At 36.0% G+C, this 23396-nt stretch overlaps 1 protein-coding gene across 2 annotated transcripts in view; it reads left to right on the plus strand.

Moving 5' to 3' along the window:
• The first annotated feature begins 708 nt into the window (after positions 1–708).
• Positions 709–23396, plus strand: part of AGK (acylglycerol kinase) — a 119016-nt gene continuing 96328 nt past the window's right edge. Inside the window, exons 1-2 of one of the 2 annotated variants that reach the window (XM_001375516.4) lie at positions 709–1045; positions 10230–10347. In XM_001375516.4, coding sequence (XP_001375553.1) covers positions 10247–10347 — 101 coding nt within the window. In that variant the 5' untranslated portion in view covers positions 709–1045; positions 10230–10246. The remainder of the gene's footprint in view (positions 1046–10229; positions 10348–23396) is intronic. The other variant, XM_056799806.1, reaches the window with a different exon arrangement.

Genomic DNA, 23396 nt, shown 5'->3' on the forward strand with positions numbered 1-23396 from the left:
CTAGCCAAATTGCCCTTCCTGCTAATCCTTAGAAGATATACCATCTCAGTTCTTCCTGTTTTTACACAAATTCTTTGCCTTTACCACTCCAAAAACCAAGTTTCTTAAAGCTCAGCTACAATGCCATCTACTTCAAGAGAATTTTGCTGACTTCTCCAGCTTATCCTGTCCCCTGAAATCACCTTGAACTTATATTGTATGAATTTGCATGTTTGCAGATATAGTTTTATCGGAAAAAATTAACCTCTTGGAGATGCTGCATAATGCCTGGAACATGCTAGACTCAGATTTTGAATGGTAGATTCTCCTTTTCACTATGACTGATTTGTCCAGGGTATGGAAATAAGCAGTTGGGGCACTGGATTTAAGAATCAGGCAATGTAGATTTAAATGCCATTTCATATACCAAGAGGCTTTTTGACCTTGAAGAGTCCCTTAATCTCTCTGCGCCTTTTTTTCTCATTTGTAAAATGAGGGGGTTAGACTAAAGCCTCTTCTAACTGAAAAGTAATAGATCCTATGTATCATATGGCCATTGTGTGCCCTTGGGAAAATGGAAACATTGTTTGAATGATTTGCCTCCAAACTCAAATTCATGTGAATATATAGTTTGGGGGAGAGGGAACTAGGAAGGAGAAAAGAAGAGAGGGGGTGGAGGGAGAAAGAGAAAAGGAGAAAGAGAGGGAGAGGGAGAGGGAGAGGGAGAGGGAGGGAGGGAGGGAGGGAGGGAGGAAGGGAGGGAGGGAGGGAGGAAGGAAGGAAGGAAGGAAGGAAGGAAGGAAGGAAGGAAGGAAGGAAGGAAGGAAGGAAGGAAGGAAGGAAGGAAGGAAGGAAGGAAGGAAGGAAGGAAGGAAGGAGCAGCGGAAAATAAAATAAAAGTCTGTGCCCCGCCGCACCAGCAGCACGGCGGAACCGGAGAGCAGGTTGTAGAATTTTCCTGGGGCGGGGAAGGCTTTAAGGACGGACACCGGAAGGGTGGCCAGGGACAGAGAGCGTGGAGCACACTGCGTGGAGCGAGACCGGTAGAGGCGCTGCTGGGCGGGCGGTGAGTTGAGTGTCCTGGGGCCGTAGACTGGGTGTGCAGCTCGGGTAGAGGGGACAACCAGCGCGGGCAGGGCCTCCGAGGCTGCTGCGGTCGTCCGAATCGGTCTGCTCCAGGCAGAACGTGAGGTCGCGGCCGGGTCCAACTCCTCCGTCAGTGAGAATCTTGATGCTACGTACCCTACCGGGCTCTATCTGAGGGAGCCTGCTGCCTCCTGTGTTAATCTAGTGGGGCAACGTGGCCAGACTTCGTTGTCATTAACCTTGTGGTTATGTAAATACTCAGTCTGAAACGCGGGTGGGAAAGGATGAAAAATAGGGAGAATCCACTGTCATGAGCAACCAGAGAAAGCAAAGGGGGTTTGCACCTCTTCTATGGCACGTTTTATTTTTTTTTTCATCTATGTACATGCCCTTTCAAGTCTACTAGATTGTAAAGTACATAAGGGCCAGGTCTGAGACTTTATCTTCTTTGGCTCCGACATAACGTCTAGTACTTCTCCACCTTTAGCGAATGTAGGATATTAATTTACATTTGTGAATTACTTTCCAGTTTTAAAGCACATACCCACACTCTACTTTTTTGATTCACACAGCAACCTTGTGAGGAAATGGGATAAGTATTGTCCCTACTTTACAAATTAGGAAACTGAAACTAAGATTCTATAGCTAATAAGTAATAGAGTTGGGGCTAGAAACCTGATCATAGTTTAGTGATCTATGTGTTATTACCCTATACAGTAACTCCTAGGACTGTATCAAGTATCAAGTTTTCTGCAACAAACGATGCATGACCTTGAATAATTCACTTACATCTTTTGAATCTGTTTCCTTTGGGGAAGATATAAGGAGATGATAGATACGAAAGGTCTTTGGAAAATATGAAGTGGTTTACAATTAAGAAATTCTGCTGGAATTGCTATATAGAATTCTGTTAAGACTTTTGTGTCCAGTATACAAAATATAAGGTAGATTGTTCAAAGGGAAAGAAAGTTAGCTGATAATCACACCTTTTCTTGTGTACCTGTGTTTCTACTATATGTTAATTCATTCAATTCAAATATTCCTAATGATTCAAGAACAGTTTTTTGAGTTGATGCCAAATTGAATCATAGCATTCATACTGTTATTCCTTTACTTGTTTCAAGTAGGGTGGAGTATTGGGAGCCAGATATTTCTCTCTAGTTATTTCAGCTACTGCATTCAGGGCAAGGTGCTAGATTTAATCCGAGGGAATCTCAGTTTGAGGGACCTCAACTTCCACATAGTCTAGATCTTACACAAGACTTCCATTTTTATCGAACCTAATAGTCATCCAGCCTTTGCTGGAAGACCTCTGCAGAAGAGGAACCTATTAGGAAGCAGACCATTTTATTTTGGGACAAAACTTTTTAAAAACTTTCTTAAAATCTAGGTAAAATATAATATATATTCTCCTCATCTACTAGTTTAACAGTCTTGTAAAAAAAAAAAAGGAAGTGAGATTAGTTTGGCATGATCTAGTTTTTTTATTTTCCCCAACCCTTACCTTCTATCTTAGAATTGATACTAAGTATCAGTTTCAGGGCAGAAGAGCAGTAAGAAGTAATTGGGATTAAGTCAGTTGCCCAGGATGGCACAGATGGGAAGTATCAGAGGTCACATTTGAGCCTGTTCTTTTCAAGGTACTAACTCAATATACTGAGTCACCTAGCTTTCCCTGTGCTAATACCTCTTTTTAAGAGAAGAAAATGCAGAAATACCTAGTGTTTAGGTGACTCAGTACTGGAGCCTATGCTTAAACTAACTTTTCTTGAAATCTGGCCAAAGAATTAAGTAATTGGTTAGATCGTGGAAGCACCTGTATCTAGATATAGATATTATTATGTTAACTTGCCTTCCAACTAAATATCATAATCTAGACAAAAGGCATGTTTTTTTTTTTAGTTTTTCTTTCATAGATTGATACTACTAATACCTTTTGAGTAGTCATGGATCATATTGAGGCCTTTGCTTGCCATTCAGGACTTGGTCATTCTGAAATATACCAGGAGAACCTTTTCATATCAGGGGAATTCTTCCATTTGGTCACCTCACAGGACATCCTCCACTGCACCTTTGACCAGACTATTTCTCCTTGATTTGTCCCTTACTGAACACTATTATTAGAGGAGTGTTGGACAGTTACATCTATAATTGCATTTATTACATAATCTTTTATGATCCTATGGATTAGAAGATATGTCATTGCAGGAGCAACTTTAAGGATGTATTTGGTTCTCCAAGTCAAGTGTTTTTTTTTTTTTGTAACCAATAAATAAAATAGAGTCTTGTTTCTCTGTAACTTTTAGTTATTTAGGGCACTGTAAAGACGTGGCCTGCTGTAGAAAATATTTGTAAAAGGTTGCCTGTTTCCTTCTCATAATTTTAGCAAGGACACCCTGAAGTATACATAGATAATTTTCATAAAAATTTGTGTAAAATTGAGAAAGTGAGCATGTGTGTTGTAATTGTTACTGTCTTCTGGATTGGCTTTTTTAGGTATTAATGTTGTCATTGATCTTTTTCCATACTTTTGGTACCTTTCCTTCCCTGAGGTATCTTATAAAATGATCAAGTAGGATCATAGATTTAGACTTGGAAAGGACTTTGTAGGTCATTCTTTCCAATCCCTTCATTGTACAAATGAGGAAACTGATGTCCAGAGAAACTGATAGACTTACAGGGATCACACAGACAATTCATTGTAAAGCTGGAATTTGAACCCAGTGGACTGACTACAAATCTAGCCCTAAAAAAATTAAATTTTCAGGCCTGGACTTCCCCAGACAGTCCACTGAACTGTTTCTAACTTAACCATACTCCCTCTTGTTCCAAATGTCAATATTGGCTATTGGTGCCCAAGCTTTGGTAGAGCCTTTTGAGGTCTCATCAGCCTAGTCAGAAATGTAGGTTGACCCAGACAAAGTGATGCCATTGTGGTTTTCTTCAAATATAAAGAACAGCAACCAATAAATACCTGAGTTAAGCTGAAGCAAGGAGTGAGGATACCCCAAGGAATTTAAGATCATTATGAATTCTTTCTCTTGACATTCCCAGAGTCCATTGTACCCAGGATTCCTTGATGAAATCTTGGTAGTATCCTTACCTTACTCTTCCCAGTCCCACTTTGGGGAGGTATCTATCTTGACTCAGATCCTGGGGAAGTCATTATACTGCCCTCACTTTCTACCCCAAGATGGGAAGGATGTAGTTACTGGGCTGATTGAGGGGTCAAATTGCCTAAGTTGAAGAGAATTGCTCAAATATTCTTTATTTGTTGACCCTGTCTCTCCTTCCATTCTTCCTTCAGGTGATCTAGGTTAGCAGTGTGATTGTCTCTTAAAGGAAATGAATGAAATACTATGACTGGCCTTAATGATGTGAAGCCTCTTATTCCTAGTAATGGGCACTGAAAGCTTTTATGATTGTGGTTTCCTTGAATAAATTTCCTTTGTGTTTTTCCTTAGACTTGTTTTGTCCTCTACTAAAGCTTTGTCTTCTTAATTGCTATACCTCCTGTATAGCACACAAAGACCTGAGGTTGTAGGATTTAAATATCTACTGTCATTCACCATAAAAATAAATGATTAAAAGACACTGACATTTGTTCCATTTTCCACCTAGATGGCCTCCTGTCAGCATCTATTGGATTCTTTTGGGATATTGAATGCTCTACACCAAAATCTGTCGAATTGTTTTTGCCCATAGTGCTTTTCACTATTTTTGAGGAAATTTTGCTTATAATTCAGGTACAGTCTAGGTCTAAGAATGAGTAGAAAATGTTGAAAATAATTGACAAGAGACAATACCCCCAAAAAACAGCTGGCAAAAACCTTTTTTCTTAGGTACTTTATACACATGAACAAAGTATAGATAATAAACCAGGTGAACTCTATAACCTAATGCAAGGAGGCTCTTTCATCCTCATTGTTTCACTGAGATATAGTAGAATGAAAATCATGATTGGAAAATGACTCTAAAAGGATTCCCTTTAATTAAAAGGAACAGAGTAGACCAAAGATGTTGAACTACTGTGTTTATTAAGAAGATACACGAACATGACCAATATGGAACTGTTTTGCAACTATCTCTAGGATAGGGAGAGGAGGCAAATTAGACTTTACAATTTCAGAAAATGTATATAAAAGAGGATTTTTACTGGTAATTGGAAAAATAAATACAAAATAGATGCCAAAAGAAAAGAAACCCAAAAATATTTACTAACTAAAGAAAAGTTATTATGGAGAACATTTGGATGGAAATCAGCAGAGGAAGGAACAAGTAATTTTATTTTTTTGTAAGCATGTTCTAGACCACTTTTATAGACAGAGAAGGTAGATTCTGAGCTTAGGAAACATCATAAACCTAACATGGAGGCATAGTATTGTAGAGCTGGAGAAATTGACATATCTGGATATCTTCTAGAGTACTTTGGCAGAGGCAAAGTGCCTGATAAAATTCTTCACTTGACTTACTGATAATTCCATTCTTCTGGAGGTAGAAGAAAATACTTTAAATCTTGTAGTGAGGCATTGTCTCCAGAAGGAGGAGTCTGATTATCTTACTGTTCTTTATCCTGATCAAACCATAGCTGGAGTTTTGTTCCAGGAACAACTTTTTACACATATTGAAAGCTAGAGGGTATCCAGAAATGATGGGCTTGTAGATTGTAGGAAGATCATTTGAGTGGACTAGAAATGCTTAGTTTGATCAACAAGTTGAGTCAACAACTTCATCAAGCATTTATAAAGTACTTACTTGTTTTAGTCACTGTGCCTAGTGAAGAAGATTGGAGGTGGTGGAGATGTGGTGATTGCCTCCAAATATTTGAAAAAAAAAAAAGCTCAGCCAGTTGGGGTACCTGAATATCACTGCTGTAAGAAATGTTGAATATGAGGAATACAGAGAAACATGGAAAGACTTATATGAACTGATGTAGGATAAGATGAACAGAACCAAGAAAATTGTACACATACAATGTCTATAGTAATGTTGATGGAAAGAGCATAAAAGAATTGAAAATTAATATTGTAAAATAACAAAGAACAAAAATGTCCCCAAAGAAGAGTGATAAGATTGGTTCCCATTCTAACGGTCTGTGGTTGTGCCACATTGCTTATATTTTCCAAAATTTGTTAATGTGATGAATGGTTTTTGTTGATTTTTTTTTCCTTTGGTATATTGATATAGTTCGCTGAGAGGAGGTAGGGGAAGAATACTGGCATATATTGAGGTAATATAAAAACCATATAAATAAAATTTTATTTTATTTTACTTTGGTTTTTAAACATTATTTTTTTTTGTAATTTTCAAACGTTATACATTAGAAAAAAGATCACCTTTTTTTCCTCCCCCCACCCTTCCCATTGACATGAGTGATTCCTCTGGGTATCACATGCGTCCTCAACCCGAGCCCATTTCCATGCTATTGGTTTCCGTAGTAGGGTGTTCATTCAGAGTCTCTCCTTGATCATATCCCCTCCACCCCTGTAGTCAAGCTGTTGTTCCTCCTCGGTGTTTTTGCTCCCACTGTTTGTCCTTTGCTTGTGGGTAGTGTTTTTTTCTCCTTGATCCCTGTAGGTTGTTCAGGGACATTGAATTGAGACTAATGGAGAAGTCCATTACTTTCGCTTGTACCAGTGTATCAGTCTCTGTGTACAGTGTTCTCCTGGCTGTGTTCCTCTCACTCTGCATCACTTCCTGGAGGTCATTCCAGTCTCCATGAAATTCTTCCACTTTATTCTTCCTTTTATCACAATATTATTCCATCACCAACATATACCACAATTTGTTCAGCCATTCCCCAATTGATGGGCATCCCCTCATTTTCCAGTTTTTTGCCACCACAAAGAGCGTAGCTATGAATATTCTTATAAAAGTCTTTTTACTTATAGTCTCTTTGGGGTACAAACCCAGCAGTACTATGGCTGGATCAAAGGGCAGACAGTCTTTTATCGCCCTTTGGTCATAGTTCCAAATTGCCCTCCAGAATGGTTGGATCAGTTCACAACTCCACCAGCAATGAATTAGTGTCCCCACTTTGCCACATCCCCTCCAACATTCATTACTTTCCTTCACTGTCATTTTAGCCAATCTGCTAGGTGTGAGGTGATACCTCAGAGTTGTTTTGATTTGCATCTCTCTGATTATCTGAGATTTAGAACACTTCTTCATGTGCTTATTAATAGTTTTGATTTCTTTGGCTGAAAACTACCTGTTCATGTCCCTTGCCCATTTATCAATTGGAGAATGGCTTGATTTTTTTGTACAATTGCTTTAGCTCTTTATAAATTTTGAGTAATTAGACCTTTGTTAGAGGTTTTTGTTATGAAGATTGTTTCCCAATTTGGTGGTTCCCTTCTAATTTTGGTTACATTGGTTTTGTTTGTACAAAACCTTTTTAATTTGATGTAATCAAAATTATTTATTTTACATTTTCTGACTCTTTCTATGTCTTGCTTGGTTTTAAAGTCTTTCCCTTCCAAAGGTCTGATATGTATACTATTCCGTGTTTACCTAATTTACTTATAGTTTCCTTCTTTATGTTCAGGTCATTCACCCATTCTGAGTTTATCTTGGTGTAGGGTGTGAGGTGTTGATCCAGACCTAATCTCTCCCACACTGTCTTCCAGTTTTCCCAGCAGTTTTTGTCAAATAGTGGATTTTTGTCCCAAAAGCTGGGGTCTTTGGGTTTTTCATAGACTGTCTTGCTGAGATCACTTACCCCAGGTCTGTTCCACTGATCCTCCTTTCTATCTCTTAGCCAGTACCAAATTGTTTTGATGACCACTGCTTTATAGTATAGTTTGAGATCTGGGACTGCAAGGCCACCTTCCTTTGTATTTTTTTTTCATTATTTCCCTGGATATCCTTGATCCTTTGTCCTTCCAAATGAACTTTGTTATGGTTTTTTCTAATTCAGTAAAAAAAAAAATTTGGAAGTTCAATAGGTATGGCACTAAATAGGTAGATAAGTTTGGGTAGGATGTTCATTTTTATTATATTGGCTCGTCCTATCCATGAGCAGTTAATGTTTTTCCAATTGCTCAAGTCTAGTTTTAATTGTGTGGAGAGTGTTTTGTAGTTGTGTTCATTTAGTTCCTGTGTTTGTCTCGGGAGATAGATTCCTAAGTATTTTATTTTGTCTAAGGTGATTTTGAATGGGATTTCTCTTTCTAATTCTTGCTGCTGAGATGTGTTGGAAATATATAGGAATGCTGATGACTTGTGTGGGTTTTTTTTGTATCCTGCAACTTTGCTAAAGTTGTTGATTATTTCGATTAGCTTTTTTGTTGAATCTCTAGGATTCTTTAAGTAGACCATCATGTCATCTGCAAAGAGTGATAACTTGGTCTCCTCCTTGCCTATTTTGATGCCTTCAATTTCTTTTTCTTCTCTAATTGCTACTGCTAGTGTTTCTAGTACAATGTCAAATAGTAGAGGTGATAATGGGCATCCTTGTTTCACTCCTGATCTTATTGGGAATGCATCTAGTTTATTCCCATTGCAGATGATATTAGCTGTCTAGATTGCTGCCATGTTTACCCAGAAGTCTAAAATTTTATTTTAGAGAAAATATCAATAGAAGTTTGCTTTAAAAAAAAAAGTCAACTCATTCTTCTTGGCTCCAGAGAACAGAACTTGGAGAAATGGGTGGAGATTGCATTTACAACTCTATTAACTCATAATGCCAAGGAAAAACTCCCAATAATTAGAATTGTTCAGGAGTAGAATGGGTTGCCTCAGAAAGTAGTATCATTCAAGGGAGATTGGAAGAATTATTGTTAGTTGTATGGTAGAAAAGAAGGACTAAACAAATGACTGCCAATTACTGTCAAGACCAAGGGAAAGAGAAGTCCATTCTAGATCTGCAGAGCAGTGACATGAGCAAAAACATGGAGAGAAGAGGCTGGGCTGGGAATTAGAGAATAGTCCAGTTTGGTTAGATTCTAGCGTTTATCTAAAGGAATAAGATAAAACTGAAAAAACATAGGGCGGACCCACATTATAAAAGACTTGTAATACCACTAGTTTTTATTTTAGTAGGCAGTGGAAGACTATCTCCCTGGGTTTTTTGTTGTTGCACTTAACATTATCTTTCAGGAAGATTGCATGTGTTACATTGTGAAGATTGGGTTGGAGAAGGGATAGAAGTAGGACGACATTACAGTACCCTAGGAGAGAAGAGATAAATGCTCAACAAGGAGATTGTAGAAGTAAGAAATAAAAGGGATGAGATACTGTGGAAGTTTTTCTTTTTTTTTTAAACCCTTATCTTCCATCTTGGAGTCAATACTGTGTATTGGCTCCAAGGCAGAAGAGTGGTAAGGGCTAGGCAATGGGGGTCAAGTGACTTGCCCAGGGTCACACAGCTGGGAAGTATTTGAGGTTGTAACATTTAAAAAATTATGTTTCTCTGCTAAAAGTATATTTTTATGAGGTTTATTAAAGATTAAGAAATAAAGAAAATACAAAATAAGAAAGCACATTCCTATCCTAGGAGGGCCAAAAGACCCATTCACTTACACTACATCTTGAGAGATGCCTGTCTTTGGAAGCGGAAGCAGGAAGAGCGAGAGTAGGCGGATGCAGTCAGTTTAAATATTCCATCTCCCTCTGGGCCCAGGTGAGGTTACAAGGCATTTTGGGCAGTGGCCAAGGACTCCTGGAAATTGAAGTTCAGGGTTCAAATCTCCATTTTTACAAGGTCAGATTTGAACCTAGGACCTCCCATCTCTAGGCCTGACTCAATCCACTGAGCCACCCAGCTACTCCCTGTGGAAGAAGTTTTGACCAGACTTGATAGTTCATTGAATGTAGGCATGCCCTTGAGGAAGAATCAAAAATTATTTGAATCTGAGTAACTTGGAAGAATTCTTTAAATAGAGAAGTTAATTAGTTTAAAAGAGTTGAATAGAAGTTAGTTTAAATAGAGAAGTTAGGGGAAGGTACAGGCTAGGGAGGATTAATTTATTTTTGAACAAGTTGAATGGTATATCTACATGAAGATTTGCATCAGGCAAAAAGAAAAGAGGAAAAATAAGGAGAGAATTAAAAAGTAGAAAAATGAAACTACTTAAAGGTAGAAGAAGGAATATGAATATTATATGATTATCCTGGAGACTATGCTAATATCCACTCTTCCCTTCCTGGTTTTGGCAAACTAGCTGGCTTACTAGAGAAGATGGCTCAACTTGTCAAAACCTTTCGGAACCACTGGAAGAAAACTACATTTGGTGCCTGCCTGCTGACCTGGGGAGGACATTGGTTGTATGGAAAACACTGGTAATTATCTCATTTTCTTTTTTGGGGGAAATAAAAAAGTGACTGTAAGGGAGAAATGGTACAATAAAACCATTTGAAACCTTGTGTACTTTCTGTTCTGAATTTGAATTCTTTTTAAAAACTTTTAAAAACCTGGTTATAAAAATCTAAGCAGAGTTTTCAATGATTAAGTCATTATCTGTAGGTTAAAGAACAGAAGATGGAGAAGGGCTATTTTTCTGCTTTCTAAGTAGGAAACATTGTCAGAATAGCTTCCTATGTTTGGGGGAATCTAGCTTTAAGTATTTTTGTACTGCTTTCTAGGGTGCCTGCCCTTTTCCTAACCTGTTATGCCCTCTGCTTTCCTATTCACAATAATAAACCTATATCTACTAACCTCCATTTTTCTGCTCCTCATCACTCAATCCCTCCCAGTCCATTAGCTTTCTAATGACAGTTGATTCTGTTGCAGCCTTGACTCCCTGGTCACCTAATATATTTCATTGCTGCCCTTTTTACACCCCTCCTTGGTGTGCCCTTCTCTAACCTTGTTTGCCCCCATGTTCTGCTATTTCCTGCCTTTTTTTTTGAGGGATATGATGCTGATGAGGAAAGATGCAAATTTGTCCCACTAAAATTCTATAGCCCTTTGTGCTGCTCATCAGTCCTTTTTATTGGTTCCCTGGCACAGTCTGCTCAGTAGCTATTCCAGATTCTATCTACTGTGCTCGTTTTCCCTATGTAGAATCATAGAATCATGAGATCTTAGAGATCATTTGGTCCAACTTGTCCTTGAACAGGAATCATCTCTGTGCCATTTGTGGTTTTGTATCCCAGTCCCAGAATCTGATATCTTAGTTATTCTGAGTTTAGTGTCACTAACAAATTTGATGAGAATATCATCTATTACTTTATCGGGGAAGGCTTGAGCCATAGACGTCATTATCTTCATTGTCTATTGAAGCAATCCATTCTGAACAGGCCAGATTAACAAAAGGTTTTTTCTTTACATTGAGCTGAAGTCTGCATCTTTATAATTACAACCCACTTTGCTAATTTTGCTTTCTGAAACTAAGGAGAACAAGTTTAAATCCTCTTCACCTAATGATCCTTAAAATACTTCAAGATGAAAATAGTTTTTACTCTGATGCTTCTCTTTCCCAGCCTAAATATCATCTGATTCTTGTGTGTTCTAGTCTCTAATACCTTCACTATCAGAGCTACCCTCATATGATACTCCAGTTTCTCCTTCTATGTAATATATTATTTAGCAAGTCATTTATCCTCCCCAGACCTTAGTTTCCTCATCTGTAAATTGAAGAGCTCAAGTCAGTCAAAAAACATCAAGTATCTACTAAGTTTTAGACATTATGCCAAGAACTAGAGATGCAGAGTTCAGTCCTTGCTTTTAAGGAGGTCACAGTCAAGTGGAGGAGATAAGATTCAAAGAGCCATATAAAAATAGGTTAAATACAGGAAAAATTGGAATTCATCAGTAGAGGGAAGACACTAACATTAAGTAGGATCAGGAAAGGCTTCTTGTAGAAGGTGAAATTTTAGCTGGGACTTTTAGAGAGTCAGAAAGTAGAAATGAGAGAAAGTATTCCAGGCATGGGGGACAACCAGTGAAAATGCATGAAGTTAGGTGATGGTGTATCTTTCAGGAGCAGCAAGGAGGCCAGTGTCACTAAATGACAGAATAGATAGAGGTAAAGTAAGGTAGACGTGTAAAGTAAGGGAAAAGTAGGTCAGATTGATTGCAAGTAACTTTGAATGTCAAATAGAGGATTTTTTATTTGTTCACAAATGTAATAAGGATCCACTGGATTTTATTGAGTAGGATCTAGGAGAAGATGACATGAGCAGATCTGCACTTTAGGAAGATTAAGTTGATGGTAGAGTAGAGTGATAAGAGCTTTAAGAAAGGGAAACCAACCAGTAGACTTTTATAATAGTTTAGACATGAGAAGATGAGGGCCATCAACAGGGTGGGGGCAGTTTTAGAGGAGAGAAGGATTGTATATAGGAGAGATTAGGAAGGTGAAATTCACAAACCTTGGCAGCAAATTAGATATGGAGGTTGAGAGTGAAGAGTTAGAGTTGAGAATAGCATCTACATTGTTGACCTGGTGCCTGGGAGGAGGATGATACCCTCCACAATGATAGGGAAATTCTGAAGGTGAGGAGATGATTTGTGAGGAAAGATAGAGTTTTATACATATTGAGTTTAATGTTTGAGGATATCCAGTTTGGTATGTCTAATAGGGAGCTACAGATATGAGTCCAAAGATTAGAAAGAAAGATTAGGTATAATCTGAAAATCATGGTCATCATGAAGATAATCATTGAAAACCATGGGAGGTGATGAGATGACTAAGTGAAGTCGTATGTAGAGAAGAGAAGAGGATCTGGGACAGACCTTTGTGGGATACCCAGGATTAGCAGTTGTGACCTGGACAAAGGTCCAGCATTGGCAAATGGGAAGTTATAAATAGAAGGAGAACCAGAAGAGATTAGTGTCACAGCAACCTGGAGGTCAAGGAGAGAAGGGTGACTAACAGAGTTAAAGGTGGCAAAGAATTCAAGAAGGATGATAATTGGGGTAAAAGCCTTTAGATCTGGCAATTAAAAGATCATTGTTAACATTGGAGAGAGCAGATTAAGTCCAATGATGACTTCAGAAGCCAGACTGTAGAGTATTTAAAAGAATGAAAGAATTGAAAATGGAGGCATCTGCTGTGAATGTCCTCATAGAATTTAGCCACAAAAAAGAAGAGAGAGGGAGAATTGGCCGAGAGAGATAAATGAGGGTTTTTTAGATTGTCTCTCAAGTCCCAGCTATAGCTCTAGAATGCTTAAGTTTTAGGGTACTTGTCACATTCTGTTTGTTGCTTTCCTTCACACTATTGCAGTCATGAGAGTACTGGATTTCAATTGGAGGACTTGGGTTTGAATCCCATCTCTGCCATTTTTTTGCTTTGTGACCTTGGACAAACTCCTTGACTTTTCTTGGCTTTGGTTCTTCATCTGTAAAATGAGAGAAATGGACCAGATGTCTTCCCAGATACCTTCCTGTTCTAAGTCGGTGAATCAATGATCCTTAATCATTGGATTTTGATGAAGCATGCTTACCCATATCACCAGTTAGCCAGCAAAGAGAGTTCTCTGCAATGAGAAATATCATAAAGATACATGGAACATGTTCTGTACCTTCAAGGAGTTTACAGTATTTTTGGAGGAAAGAGATAGAATATACATGGTAATAAATACAAGGCATTTTATATCAAGTGTAAGGAAAAAGTCTGAGAACAAGTCTTATGAGCAAATTGACTTTAATATGACAGCAAGCAAATCACACAAGTCAGTGGTCTGCAGACACACCCAGCATAGTCTGAGACCCTTAGCATCAAAAGTGACAGTTCTTCATAAAGCAAATTGAGGAACTTACAGACTTGTTTATTGCCCTCTCCAAAAACAAGAGTCCTGATTTTAGGGTTAATATCTCATGTACTGCTCCTTTTAAGAGGGTTTAAGGAGACAGGGGCTCAGGGAGATGATCATGAAAAGTCTTTGTCCACAGTGGAGAATTTGCCAATTATCTGTGATCACCTTAGACTCTATAACCTTTTGCATAGTCATCTCAAAAGTAAGTCTCTACATTGTGTAGGTCAATTACAAAAGCAGGAAGAGGACTTCTCTAGGCTTATATGATTATAAGGTCTATATGATTATAAATGTTACTGCTATAGACTACATATAAATATCATACTCACTCAATTATTGGGACTATCATTATTAAATCAATAGTTAGAACTTAGCCACAGTCTAACTAATAATGATAGTATGTCTATAATCAATTTTATCACAAGTATCATTCAGTAAGTCCTAGAATTTAATGTTATTAGGAAAAATAAGGACTTCCAACTAGGGAGACAGTCAGCACTTTTGATTAGGATGATCAAAGAAGGTTTCAAGGAATTGGTTCTTAGAAATGATTAGGATTTTTTAAAAAAATAGGATTTCAGTGACTAGAAAAGGAGATGGGGGAGGAAAGTGAAGAGAAAGGTAATTCCAGTTAGAGGAAATATTATAACTGAATGCATGGATCATAATCCCTACTCAGAGGTTTTGAGTAGTCTGCCTGCTTACTTTAATAAAAACTAAGAATTCACTTTGGGGAATAATGGGAAAGACCTCTTTTTCACGTTTTAGATTTGTCATACACCTTTTTTCCTGAAGGTTTGTGAATTATTTCTATTAGTATTTCATTTTCTTTGTTTAGAGGTTCTGAGCAAAATCTTTTCTATTATTTCCTTCATTACAATGTTATGGGTTTTCTTTTTTTGTTTGTCTGTTTTTTGCTCTGGCATGGTTTTCTGGGAGACCTATGATCCTTAGTTTGTCTTTATATGACCTGTCTTTGAGATCCGTATGTTTTGGTGTATTAATACCAAATAAGCATGCTTTCTTTTGATGTTACTGTTTCTTGTTTCTTTTCTAGATTGCCCTTCATTTCTGATTATTTGCAGTTCCAATATTTTCTTCTCTTTTTTGTTTCTTTGGTAAGATTTGCCATCATAGATAATAATTTTTCTGTTCTTCCCATTATTTTTGCCATTACCCATATTCTGGGTAAGTCATTTGACCTCTATGCCATCCAGCATCCTTTAATATCAAATGTGAGGATTGGACTACAGGATATCCAAGTTCCATTCCAATGCTAATAAATCTCTGAACCTATGAAATGCAAATATATTCCATAATATACAATCTAAAAACCCTATAAGAAAAGGACATGAAATTAGTTTGGTAGGATTATAAATTCTGTGAGGGCAGGAACCATCTTGTTATTAATATAGCATATAACACTTAACAATGTGCTAAAATACTCTTCAAATATTGTCTCATTTGATTCTCACAACAACCCTGGAAAGTAGGTACTTATTATCCCCATTTTACAAATTAAGAAACTGAGATAAACAGGTTAAGTGACTTGCCAGGGTCATACCAGCTAGGAGATGGCTGAGACTGGATTTGAACACAGATCTTCCTCACTCCAAGCCTGGTGCTCTATCCATTGTGTCTCTTTTTGTATCCCCAGTACTTAGAACAATGCCTGCCACCTGGTAGGTTCTTAATAAATGCTTACTGACTCTTGAAGTTTTGTCAGCTCTAATTTACCTTCCTAAATGTTTATAAATACTTCAATAATATTTTGGAATTTTTCCAGGGATCAGTTATGCTTGCTAGGCTACCTTTAAAAAGAGAGGAAAAAAAAAAGACAGGGATATCATTAACCAGCTTTTAGTCCTGAAGCACTTCTCCCATTCTTGGGGGGTTTTTTTGTTTGTTTGTTTGTTTTTTCAAAGATCATTGACCAGTAAATAGTTCAACTCTCACATTGAGCAATTCTTTTAGTACCCTAGATGGGATATAATCCATCAATGACTAGTGAATTGAATTCATTGAAAATAGCTATCACTTGACATATCCTGAGTTTTAGCTCTCTATTTTTGTTCCATCCTTCCCAGTGGATAGGTGAACATCTCTCTCTTAAGCCACTTTACTCAGTGGAATTTTTTGGCTATGAACTTCTACCTGACTATTTCCTAATTCTTTGAGATCTGTGTTCCTAAAATATAAGATGCTCTTCAGAGTCTGCCCAGCTCTCCTCTTCTTTTATAAATTCTAAAGTTGAACAGTATACCCTACCAAGTTTCCCATCATTCCTGTTCAATCATCAGAAAAATATAGTTTTTGAAGGATGAAATCATCATTAAGATGAGTCAAGAATTTATCAGATACCCTGCTTCTGACAGAGAGGGATCCTGTAAATATCCCTACATTTGAAGTCTGCCATTATTATTTTATATCATGCATCCATATTAGATTTGTGATCTGTTTCCTAATCTTTTTAGATGCTTCTAATTATAGACTAATCTTATTGACTAATTAGTTCTGAAACAATATGTAACCTAAGGGAGGAAGGAAAGTTGAAATTAATAAAATTACTACTTTACAAATAATTTTTGGTTCCAACCTCTCTTTCACATTAGTAATGAGTCAGAGGATTTTATATTTAATAAGGATCTTAATTGTTTTAAAGGAAGTGACCAAACACAAATTCCAGAGAACTGATGAAGCTCAGAAAAAGAAAGGAAAGAAAAGGCAGTCATTGATGAATTTTTAAAAATACACAGAAAAGAGTAACAGGCCAGAGGGAAACATAAACTGGACAGTTTTGAAAGTAGAATGTTGTATTTCTTATGGACTTATGGCATAATGCAAGGTATGCATTATAGACATTTGTGGTTTCATTCATGTTCTTTTTTCCTGTTCTACTTTGTATCAGGTTTTATTTGGTGTTTTTTATTTGGCTCATTTTATTTGATGTTAGTACAGAATTTACAAAATAATATTAAGAAGAGTTTCTCTTTTTTTTTAAATAGTAATACTTGTTATAATACTCCAAACAAATGACCATTTTAGCATTGTTTAAATAATCCAAATGTTAGGAAAATTACATTCTCAGGAGACCGAGTTTGGATAACTAGTTGATAGCAAGTTCTTCCTTATGCTGAGCCAAACATGTCTTCCTTATAAAGTATGCCCATTGGTCCAAATTCTGATTGGTGGAACTATCCGGAAGTCTATTCCTTCTTCTACATAACAGTCCATAATATATTTCTTTTCTTTCCTTCTTTTTTAAAAAATAAATTTTTATTCATATTTTCTGTTTATTACATCACCAAAGTATCCTATATTTTCCTTCCTTTCTCTCTCCTAAAGAGAATACCATATAACAAATAGTATTTGAGGTGGGAGGGGAAGGAAAAAAAGCCAGCACAAATAATGGATGCATTGAAAAAGTCTGAAAACATATGCAATGTGTAACATCTGTGGACCTCTCTCACATTCACAAAAACGTAGATTACTGGTTTCCTCTTATTTTCATCATTTGAGTGCCATTTTTCTCTATAATTCTGTTCAATTGATTTTTAATTTTTTATATTCATCATTCTTTCTATTTATATTCCTGTAGTTGCAGAGTACATTGTTTTCTTTTCTCTCCTTATTTTGGTCTGCATCAGTTCTGGTAGATCTTTTCATGTTTCTCTGTATTTATCACACACATCATTTTTTATGTTATTTAGTTGTTAAGTCATGTCTGACACTTTTTGTGATCCTATGGATCATAGCACACAAATACTGTCTGTGGGGCTGTCTCAGCAAAGTTACTGGAGTGGTTTGTCATTTCCTTCTCCAATGGACTGAGGCAAAGGGAGGTTAAGAGACTTAGCCATGATCATATAACTGGTAAATGTCTGAGGCCAGATTTGAACTGAGATCTTTCTCACTCCAAGCCCAACATTCTATCTACTGAGCCACCTAGGTGCCTTCGCATTTCTTATAGCAGAGTAATATCTCATTATATTCATGCACAGTTTATTTAGCCATTCCCCAGGTGATGGGCTTTACTTTATTTTTAGTTCTTAGCTATCACAAAAGGTACTGCTCTAAGTATTTTGGAGTATATGGAAACTTTTTTTTAATCAATGGCTTCCTTGCGATATAAGCTCAACAATGGGGTCTCTGGTTCAAAAGATATGGACTTTTTGTTTTATTTACATAATTTCAACTTACTTTCCAAAGTAGTCGTACCACTTTATAGCTCCACAATGTATCATTCATTGTACTTGTCTTTAAGTATAAGGCCTAGAGTCAGGAAGACCGAGTTCAAATCTGGTGTCAGACATTTCCTAGCTGTGTGACACTGAACATGTAACTCAACCAGTTTTCCCATCTGTAAAATGGGAATAATAATAGTACCCACCTCCCGTAGTTGTTGTGAGGACTAAATGAGGTAATAATTGTAGAGCTCTTAGCACAATGTCAGCACATAGTAAACATTATAGAAATATTAGCTATTATTATCATTATTAACTGTTGTACTTTTTCCATCTTTTTTTGCCAACTTGAAGGATATGAGTTGAAACTCAGGATTATTTTTATTTGAATTTCTCTTATTAGTGATTTGTAGCATTTTTTCATGTGGTTGTGAATTTTTTTTGCTTTTTTTTTTGAGAACTGTTCATATCCTTTGACTATTTATCTTTTGAGAAATGTCTATTAATTTTAGATAGAAAGATAGACAGATTATGTATGTTGGATGTTAATCTCTTATCAGAGAAATTTGGTACCAAGATTTTTTTTTTCTCATTTGACCATTCCCCTTCTTATCTTAGATGCATTAAAGTACAGAAGCTTTTTGGTTTTAAGCTCTCTTTTTCAATTAAAACAGAATAGGGGGTGGGGTACCAGAGTGTGGAGAGTAGGTTTTGATATATGCCCGTCCTGTCCTTGGGTCTGCTAGTGAAGCCTTTCCACTGGTACTGTGGGAAGTAGAGGATAGATGCTGAATGAGCTCAGTCAGTTAATGTCAGTTCTGGGTTTGGAGTTTGTTTTTTTAAATCTTTGGATTCTGGCTATCCTAGGCCATGGAAACAATGGAAGTTGCTTTATCTTTGGCACATGATTTCTCTTTTGGAGAAGTTTGAGAGGACATTGGGATCAGAGAAAATATCTTGTCCGCCATCTTATTGCATATGTGACCTGGAAGTCTCCCACTTAATATATTTCAAGAAAACCATCTAATTTCCATTTAGTCTTCTCTTTTCTGGTTAAAAAATTCTTTCTCCTAATTCATTCATAGTTTCCTCATATGATAATTTGTAGATAACTTAGAGTTATAGTTGCCCTCCTAGATAGTATCATCAATTTCCTTTGCCATTATAACAGGTGAAATGAATACTAGTTGCCTTCTGACTAGCATAGAACAAAATAGAATAATTGGCTGCTCTGTTTTTCAACCTAGGATTGTATGAACTTTTCTGTCTACTACCTCACACAGCTAACTTCATTTATACTTGTGGACCAATCCTAGATCCTTGTTCATGTACTCATATCAAAAATTTATAGTCATCTGGAATTTTGATTAACTTTTTGAACCCACTGCTAGGACTTCCTGTTATCCTGCCAAAATATCATCTTGTTGGTTTTGGACTGTTATTCATTGTAGATTGCTTTGTAATCTTGAATCTTATTTTCTCATCTTTGTAGTGTTTACTACCACCTTGCTTTTGTGTCCTACTTTGAGCTGGCAGATAATTATATCTAAAATTATTAATCTCATAAGATTACTATGAGGATAAAATGAGAAAGCTTAATGCTTTATGAAACTGTAAGACACTATATCAATGTGAGATATTTTTACCATGATACGGTATGAAGAGTCAGAAGACCTGGGTTCTGGTCCACCTCTAGTATTCACTACCTATGTAACCCCCAATAAATAAGCTTACCTGAAATTCAGTTTCTTCAAGTGTAAAATGAGGATGATAATACTTCTACTCTCTGTCTCAGAGTTATTGTGAGAATGTGTTTTGGAAACCTTAAAGTAATATATAAATTTGGCTTATTTTATTAATAAAAAATTGTCAGAAATAACTGTTATAAAACCAAAGGGTATAATGCCAAGAACAGCAATCTTTGAATTTGAAAACCTCAGTTGAAGTCCTAGCTGTGGGACCAAGGGGAAATCATTGTACTTCTCTTTCTTCGTTTATCAAAAGAAAATAATATTTAGACATTGGTACTGACAACAGGAATCATTTATGTGTGGGTTTTTAAGAATTTCAGAGGATCTAGAAATAGGAAGGACCTTGATTACCTAGTCTTCATTTAAAAAAAAAAGTTTTTTAACTCAATTTTATTTTCTCCTTTCTCCTGCTGCACTCATTGAGAAGATTAGAAAAACAAAACCCATTGCAAATATATATACTCAAGCCAAACATATGCTACATCTCCAAGGAAAAAGAAAAAATAGAAAAAAATATTTCATTCTGCACTTAATTGCAGTTTCTGGAAGAGGGATAGCATGCTTCATCATGAGTTCCTTGGAATTGTAGTTGATCATTGTGTTGATCAGAGTTACTGAGTTTTTAAAAGTTGATTATTTTTACTATATTGTTGTTACTATATAAATTATTCTGGTTCTGCTTACTTCCCAGTTTTTTTCTGAAACTATCTCCTTCATCATTTCTTAAAAGCACAGTAGTATTCCATCACATTCATATGCTACAACTTGTTTACCTGTCCCCTAAACAATGGACATTTTCTCAATTTTCAATTTTTTGCCACCACCAAAAATAACTGGTATAAATATTTTTGAATATGTGTATTCTTTTTCCTCTTTCCTTAATCTCTGGGTTATAAACCTAGTAGCAGCATTTATTTATCAGAGGGTATGTCTAGTTTAATAATTTGTAGAAGGGAGGAAGAGGCATATTTCCAAACTGGTTTCCAGAAAGGTTGGAGTAGTTCACAGCTCTACCAGCAGAACATTACTGCATCTATTTTCCTACACTCTTGCCAGGATTTGACATTTTCCTTTTTTCCCCTTAGCCAATATGATGTGAGGTGTTACCTTAGAGTTGCTTTAATTTGCATCTCTCTAATTATTAGTAACTTAGAGCATTTTTTACATGGCTATTAATAGCTTTTAATTTCTTCCTCTGAAAAATGCCTATTCATATCTGTTGATTATTAATTAGGATCTGGCACTTAATTCTTAAAAATTTGACTAAATTTTTTACATATCTTAGAAGTGACATGTTTATCAGAGAAATTTGCTGTAATATTTTTTTTCAGCTTCCAACTTCTTTAAAAAAATTATTCTAAATTTCATAAAACCAAATAAAACAAGCATTTCCATCTACAAAGAGAAGAAGATTGGGCATAAATGAAATCACAAATTTCTTATATGTTTAGCTTACTTTTCTTCATAGCTACATAATAAATCCCATCTACAAGTGTCCCAGCTGCTGGAACAGAATAGACACAACAAACAGGCAGTAAAAGATTATGGTAACCTTGTATTTGACAAAAGCAACCCAGTTTTTTGGGATAAGAAATCTCTATTTGGTAAAAATTTCTGAGACAAATGGAAACTTCGCACAAACTAGATATAAAACAATATCTTACATCATTCACTAAGATAAGATCAAAATGGATACATGGTCTAGACATAAAAGATGATATCATGAGTAAGTCAGAAGAATAGATCAGAATTATGGATAGGAAAGGAATTGGTCAATAAGAAATGAAGAGCATTGTGAAATATAAAATAAGTAATTTAAAAAAATTCTTATTCAGGACCAATTTGTTTTGATGATTACAGCTTTCTATTATAGTTTGAAGTCTAGCACTACTGGACCCCCTTCTTTGTTATATATTTTTTTTCATTGATTTCCTTGATATTCTTAACCCTTTATTCCTTCAAATGAATTTTGTTATTTTTTCCCTAGCTTTATAAAGTAATTCTTTGCTAGTTTGATATGGTACTAAAGTAAATTAAGTACCATTATCATTTTTATTATATTGACTAAGCATACCAGTGAGCAGTTAATATTTTTCCATTTACTTAGACCTCTTATTTATATGAAGAACATTTTATAATTATGTTCATATAATTCTTGTATATATCTTGGCATAGACTCTCAAATATTTTATACTGCCCATAGTCATTTTCATTGGATTTGTCTTTTGACCCCTTCTTGTTGGACTTTGTTGTTATTATATATGTCAACTTTGCTGAAGTTGCTAATTATTTTGATTAGTTTTTTACTTAACTCTCTACAGTACTCTTAAGTAGACTACAGTACTCTTAAGTAGACTGGTAGGGTTTAAATATACACTAACATTCACTATAAAAATAAATGATGTTTGACCCTCAGCAAGTAACTTAACCTCTATTGCCTAGCCCTTATTGCTCTTCTTCCTTAGAACACAGTATTGTAAAAATTGTTTTAAAAAATCATTATCAGACACTAACAATATTTGTTCCATTTTCCACCTTCTGTCAGCATGTATTATTATTTTCATTGTTTTGGCCCCTAGTAATTTTTTTTAAACCCTTACCTTCCATCTTAGAGTCAATATTGTATATTGGCTCCAAGGCAGAAGAGTGTTAAGGGCTAGGCTATGGGGGTTAAGTGACTTGCCCAGGGTCAAACAGCCTGGAAGTGTCTGAGGCTAGATTTGAACCTAGAACCTCCCATCTCTAGGCCAGGCTCTCAATCCACTGAGCTACCCAGCTGACCCCTTTAGGTAATTTTGCTTATAATTCAGGTATAGTCCAGGTCTAAGAATAGGAGTAGAAAGGGCTGGTAATTGGCAAGAGACAATAATTCCCCCCCCCCCAAAGAGCCAGCAAACCCCCATTTTCTTGCTCATATGTACAAAGTGTAGATAATAAACCAGGTGAACTGGAGAACCTAATTCAATATCATCTACAAAAAGTACTAGTTTCATTTTCTCCTTGCCTTTGCTTAGTCTTTCAATTTCTTCTTCCCCTCTTATTGCTATAGCATGCATCTCTAGCTAGCATTTAGTACAATATCATCAGATATATGTAGTGTAATATCCTCAGATAATGGACAGCCTTGCTTTACCTGTGGTCTTATTGGAAAGGCTTCTAGCTTATCCCCTTTACTGATAATACTAGTTCTTGATTTTAGATAGATACTACTTACCATTTTAAGGAAAGCTCCATTTATTCTTATATTTTCTAGTGTTTTCAAGCAAGAAAAGGTGTATTTTGTTAAAAGTTTTTTCTTCATCTATTAAAACAATGATTTAAGGGAGTTGTTACTAATATAATCATTTTTGTTTACAGTTTTCCAATTATTAAATCAGCCCTACATTCCTCTTGTAAATCCACCCTGGTTATAGTATATGATTTTTAAAATGTGTTTTTCTCATCTTAAGGCTGTGATGTTTGCTTCCAAATTCATTAGGAAAATTAGTTTGTTTTCTTTTCCAGTTTTAACTCTCTTTGGTTTAGAAATCAAGACCATATTTGTATTGTAGGAAAAAAAAAACTAATAGGACCCTTTCTTGAGCTATTTTCTTTTCAAACAGAATTGGAATTTATTGTTCTTTAAAAGTATAAATCCATCTGGTCCTATTAGACTCCCCCCTCCTTGGGGAGCTCATTTATGGTTCATTCA

The sequence above is a fragment of the Monodelphis domestica genome, chromosome 5 (genome assembly GCF_027887165.1).
Source record: "Monodelphis domestica isolate mMonDom1 chromosome 5, mMonDom1.pri, whole genome shotgun sequence".
Classification (NCBI taxonomy): Eukaryota; Metazoa; Chordata; class Mammalia; order Didelphimorphia; family Didelphidae; genus Monodelphis; species Monodelphis domestica.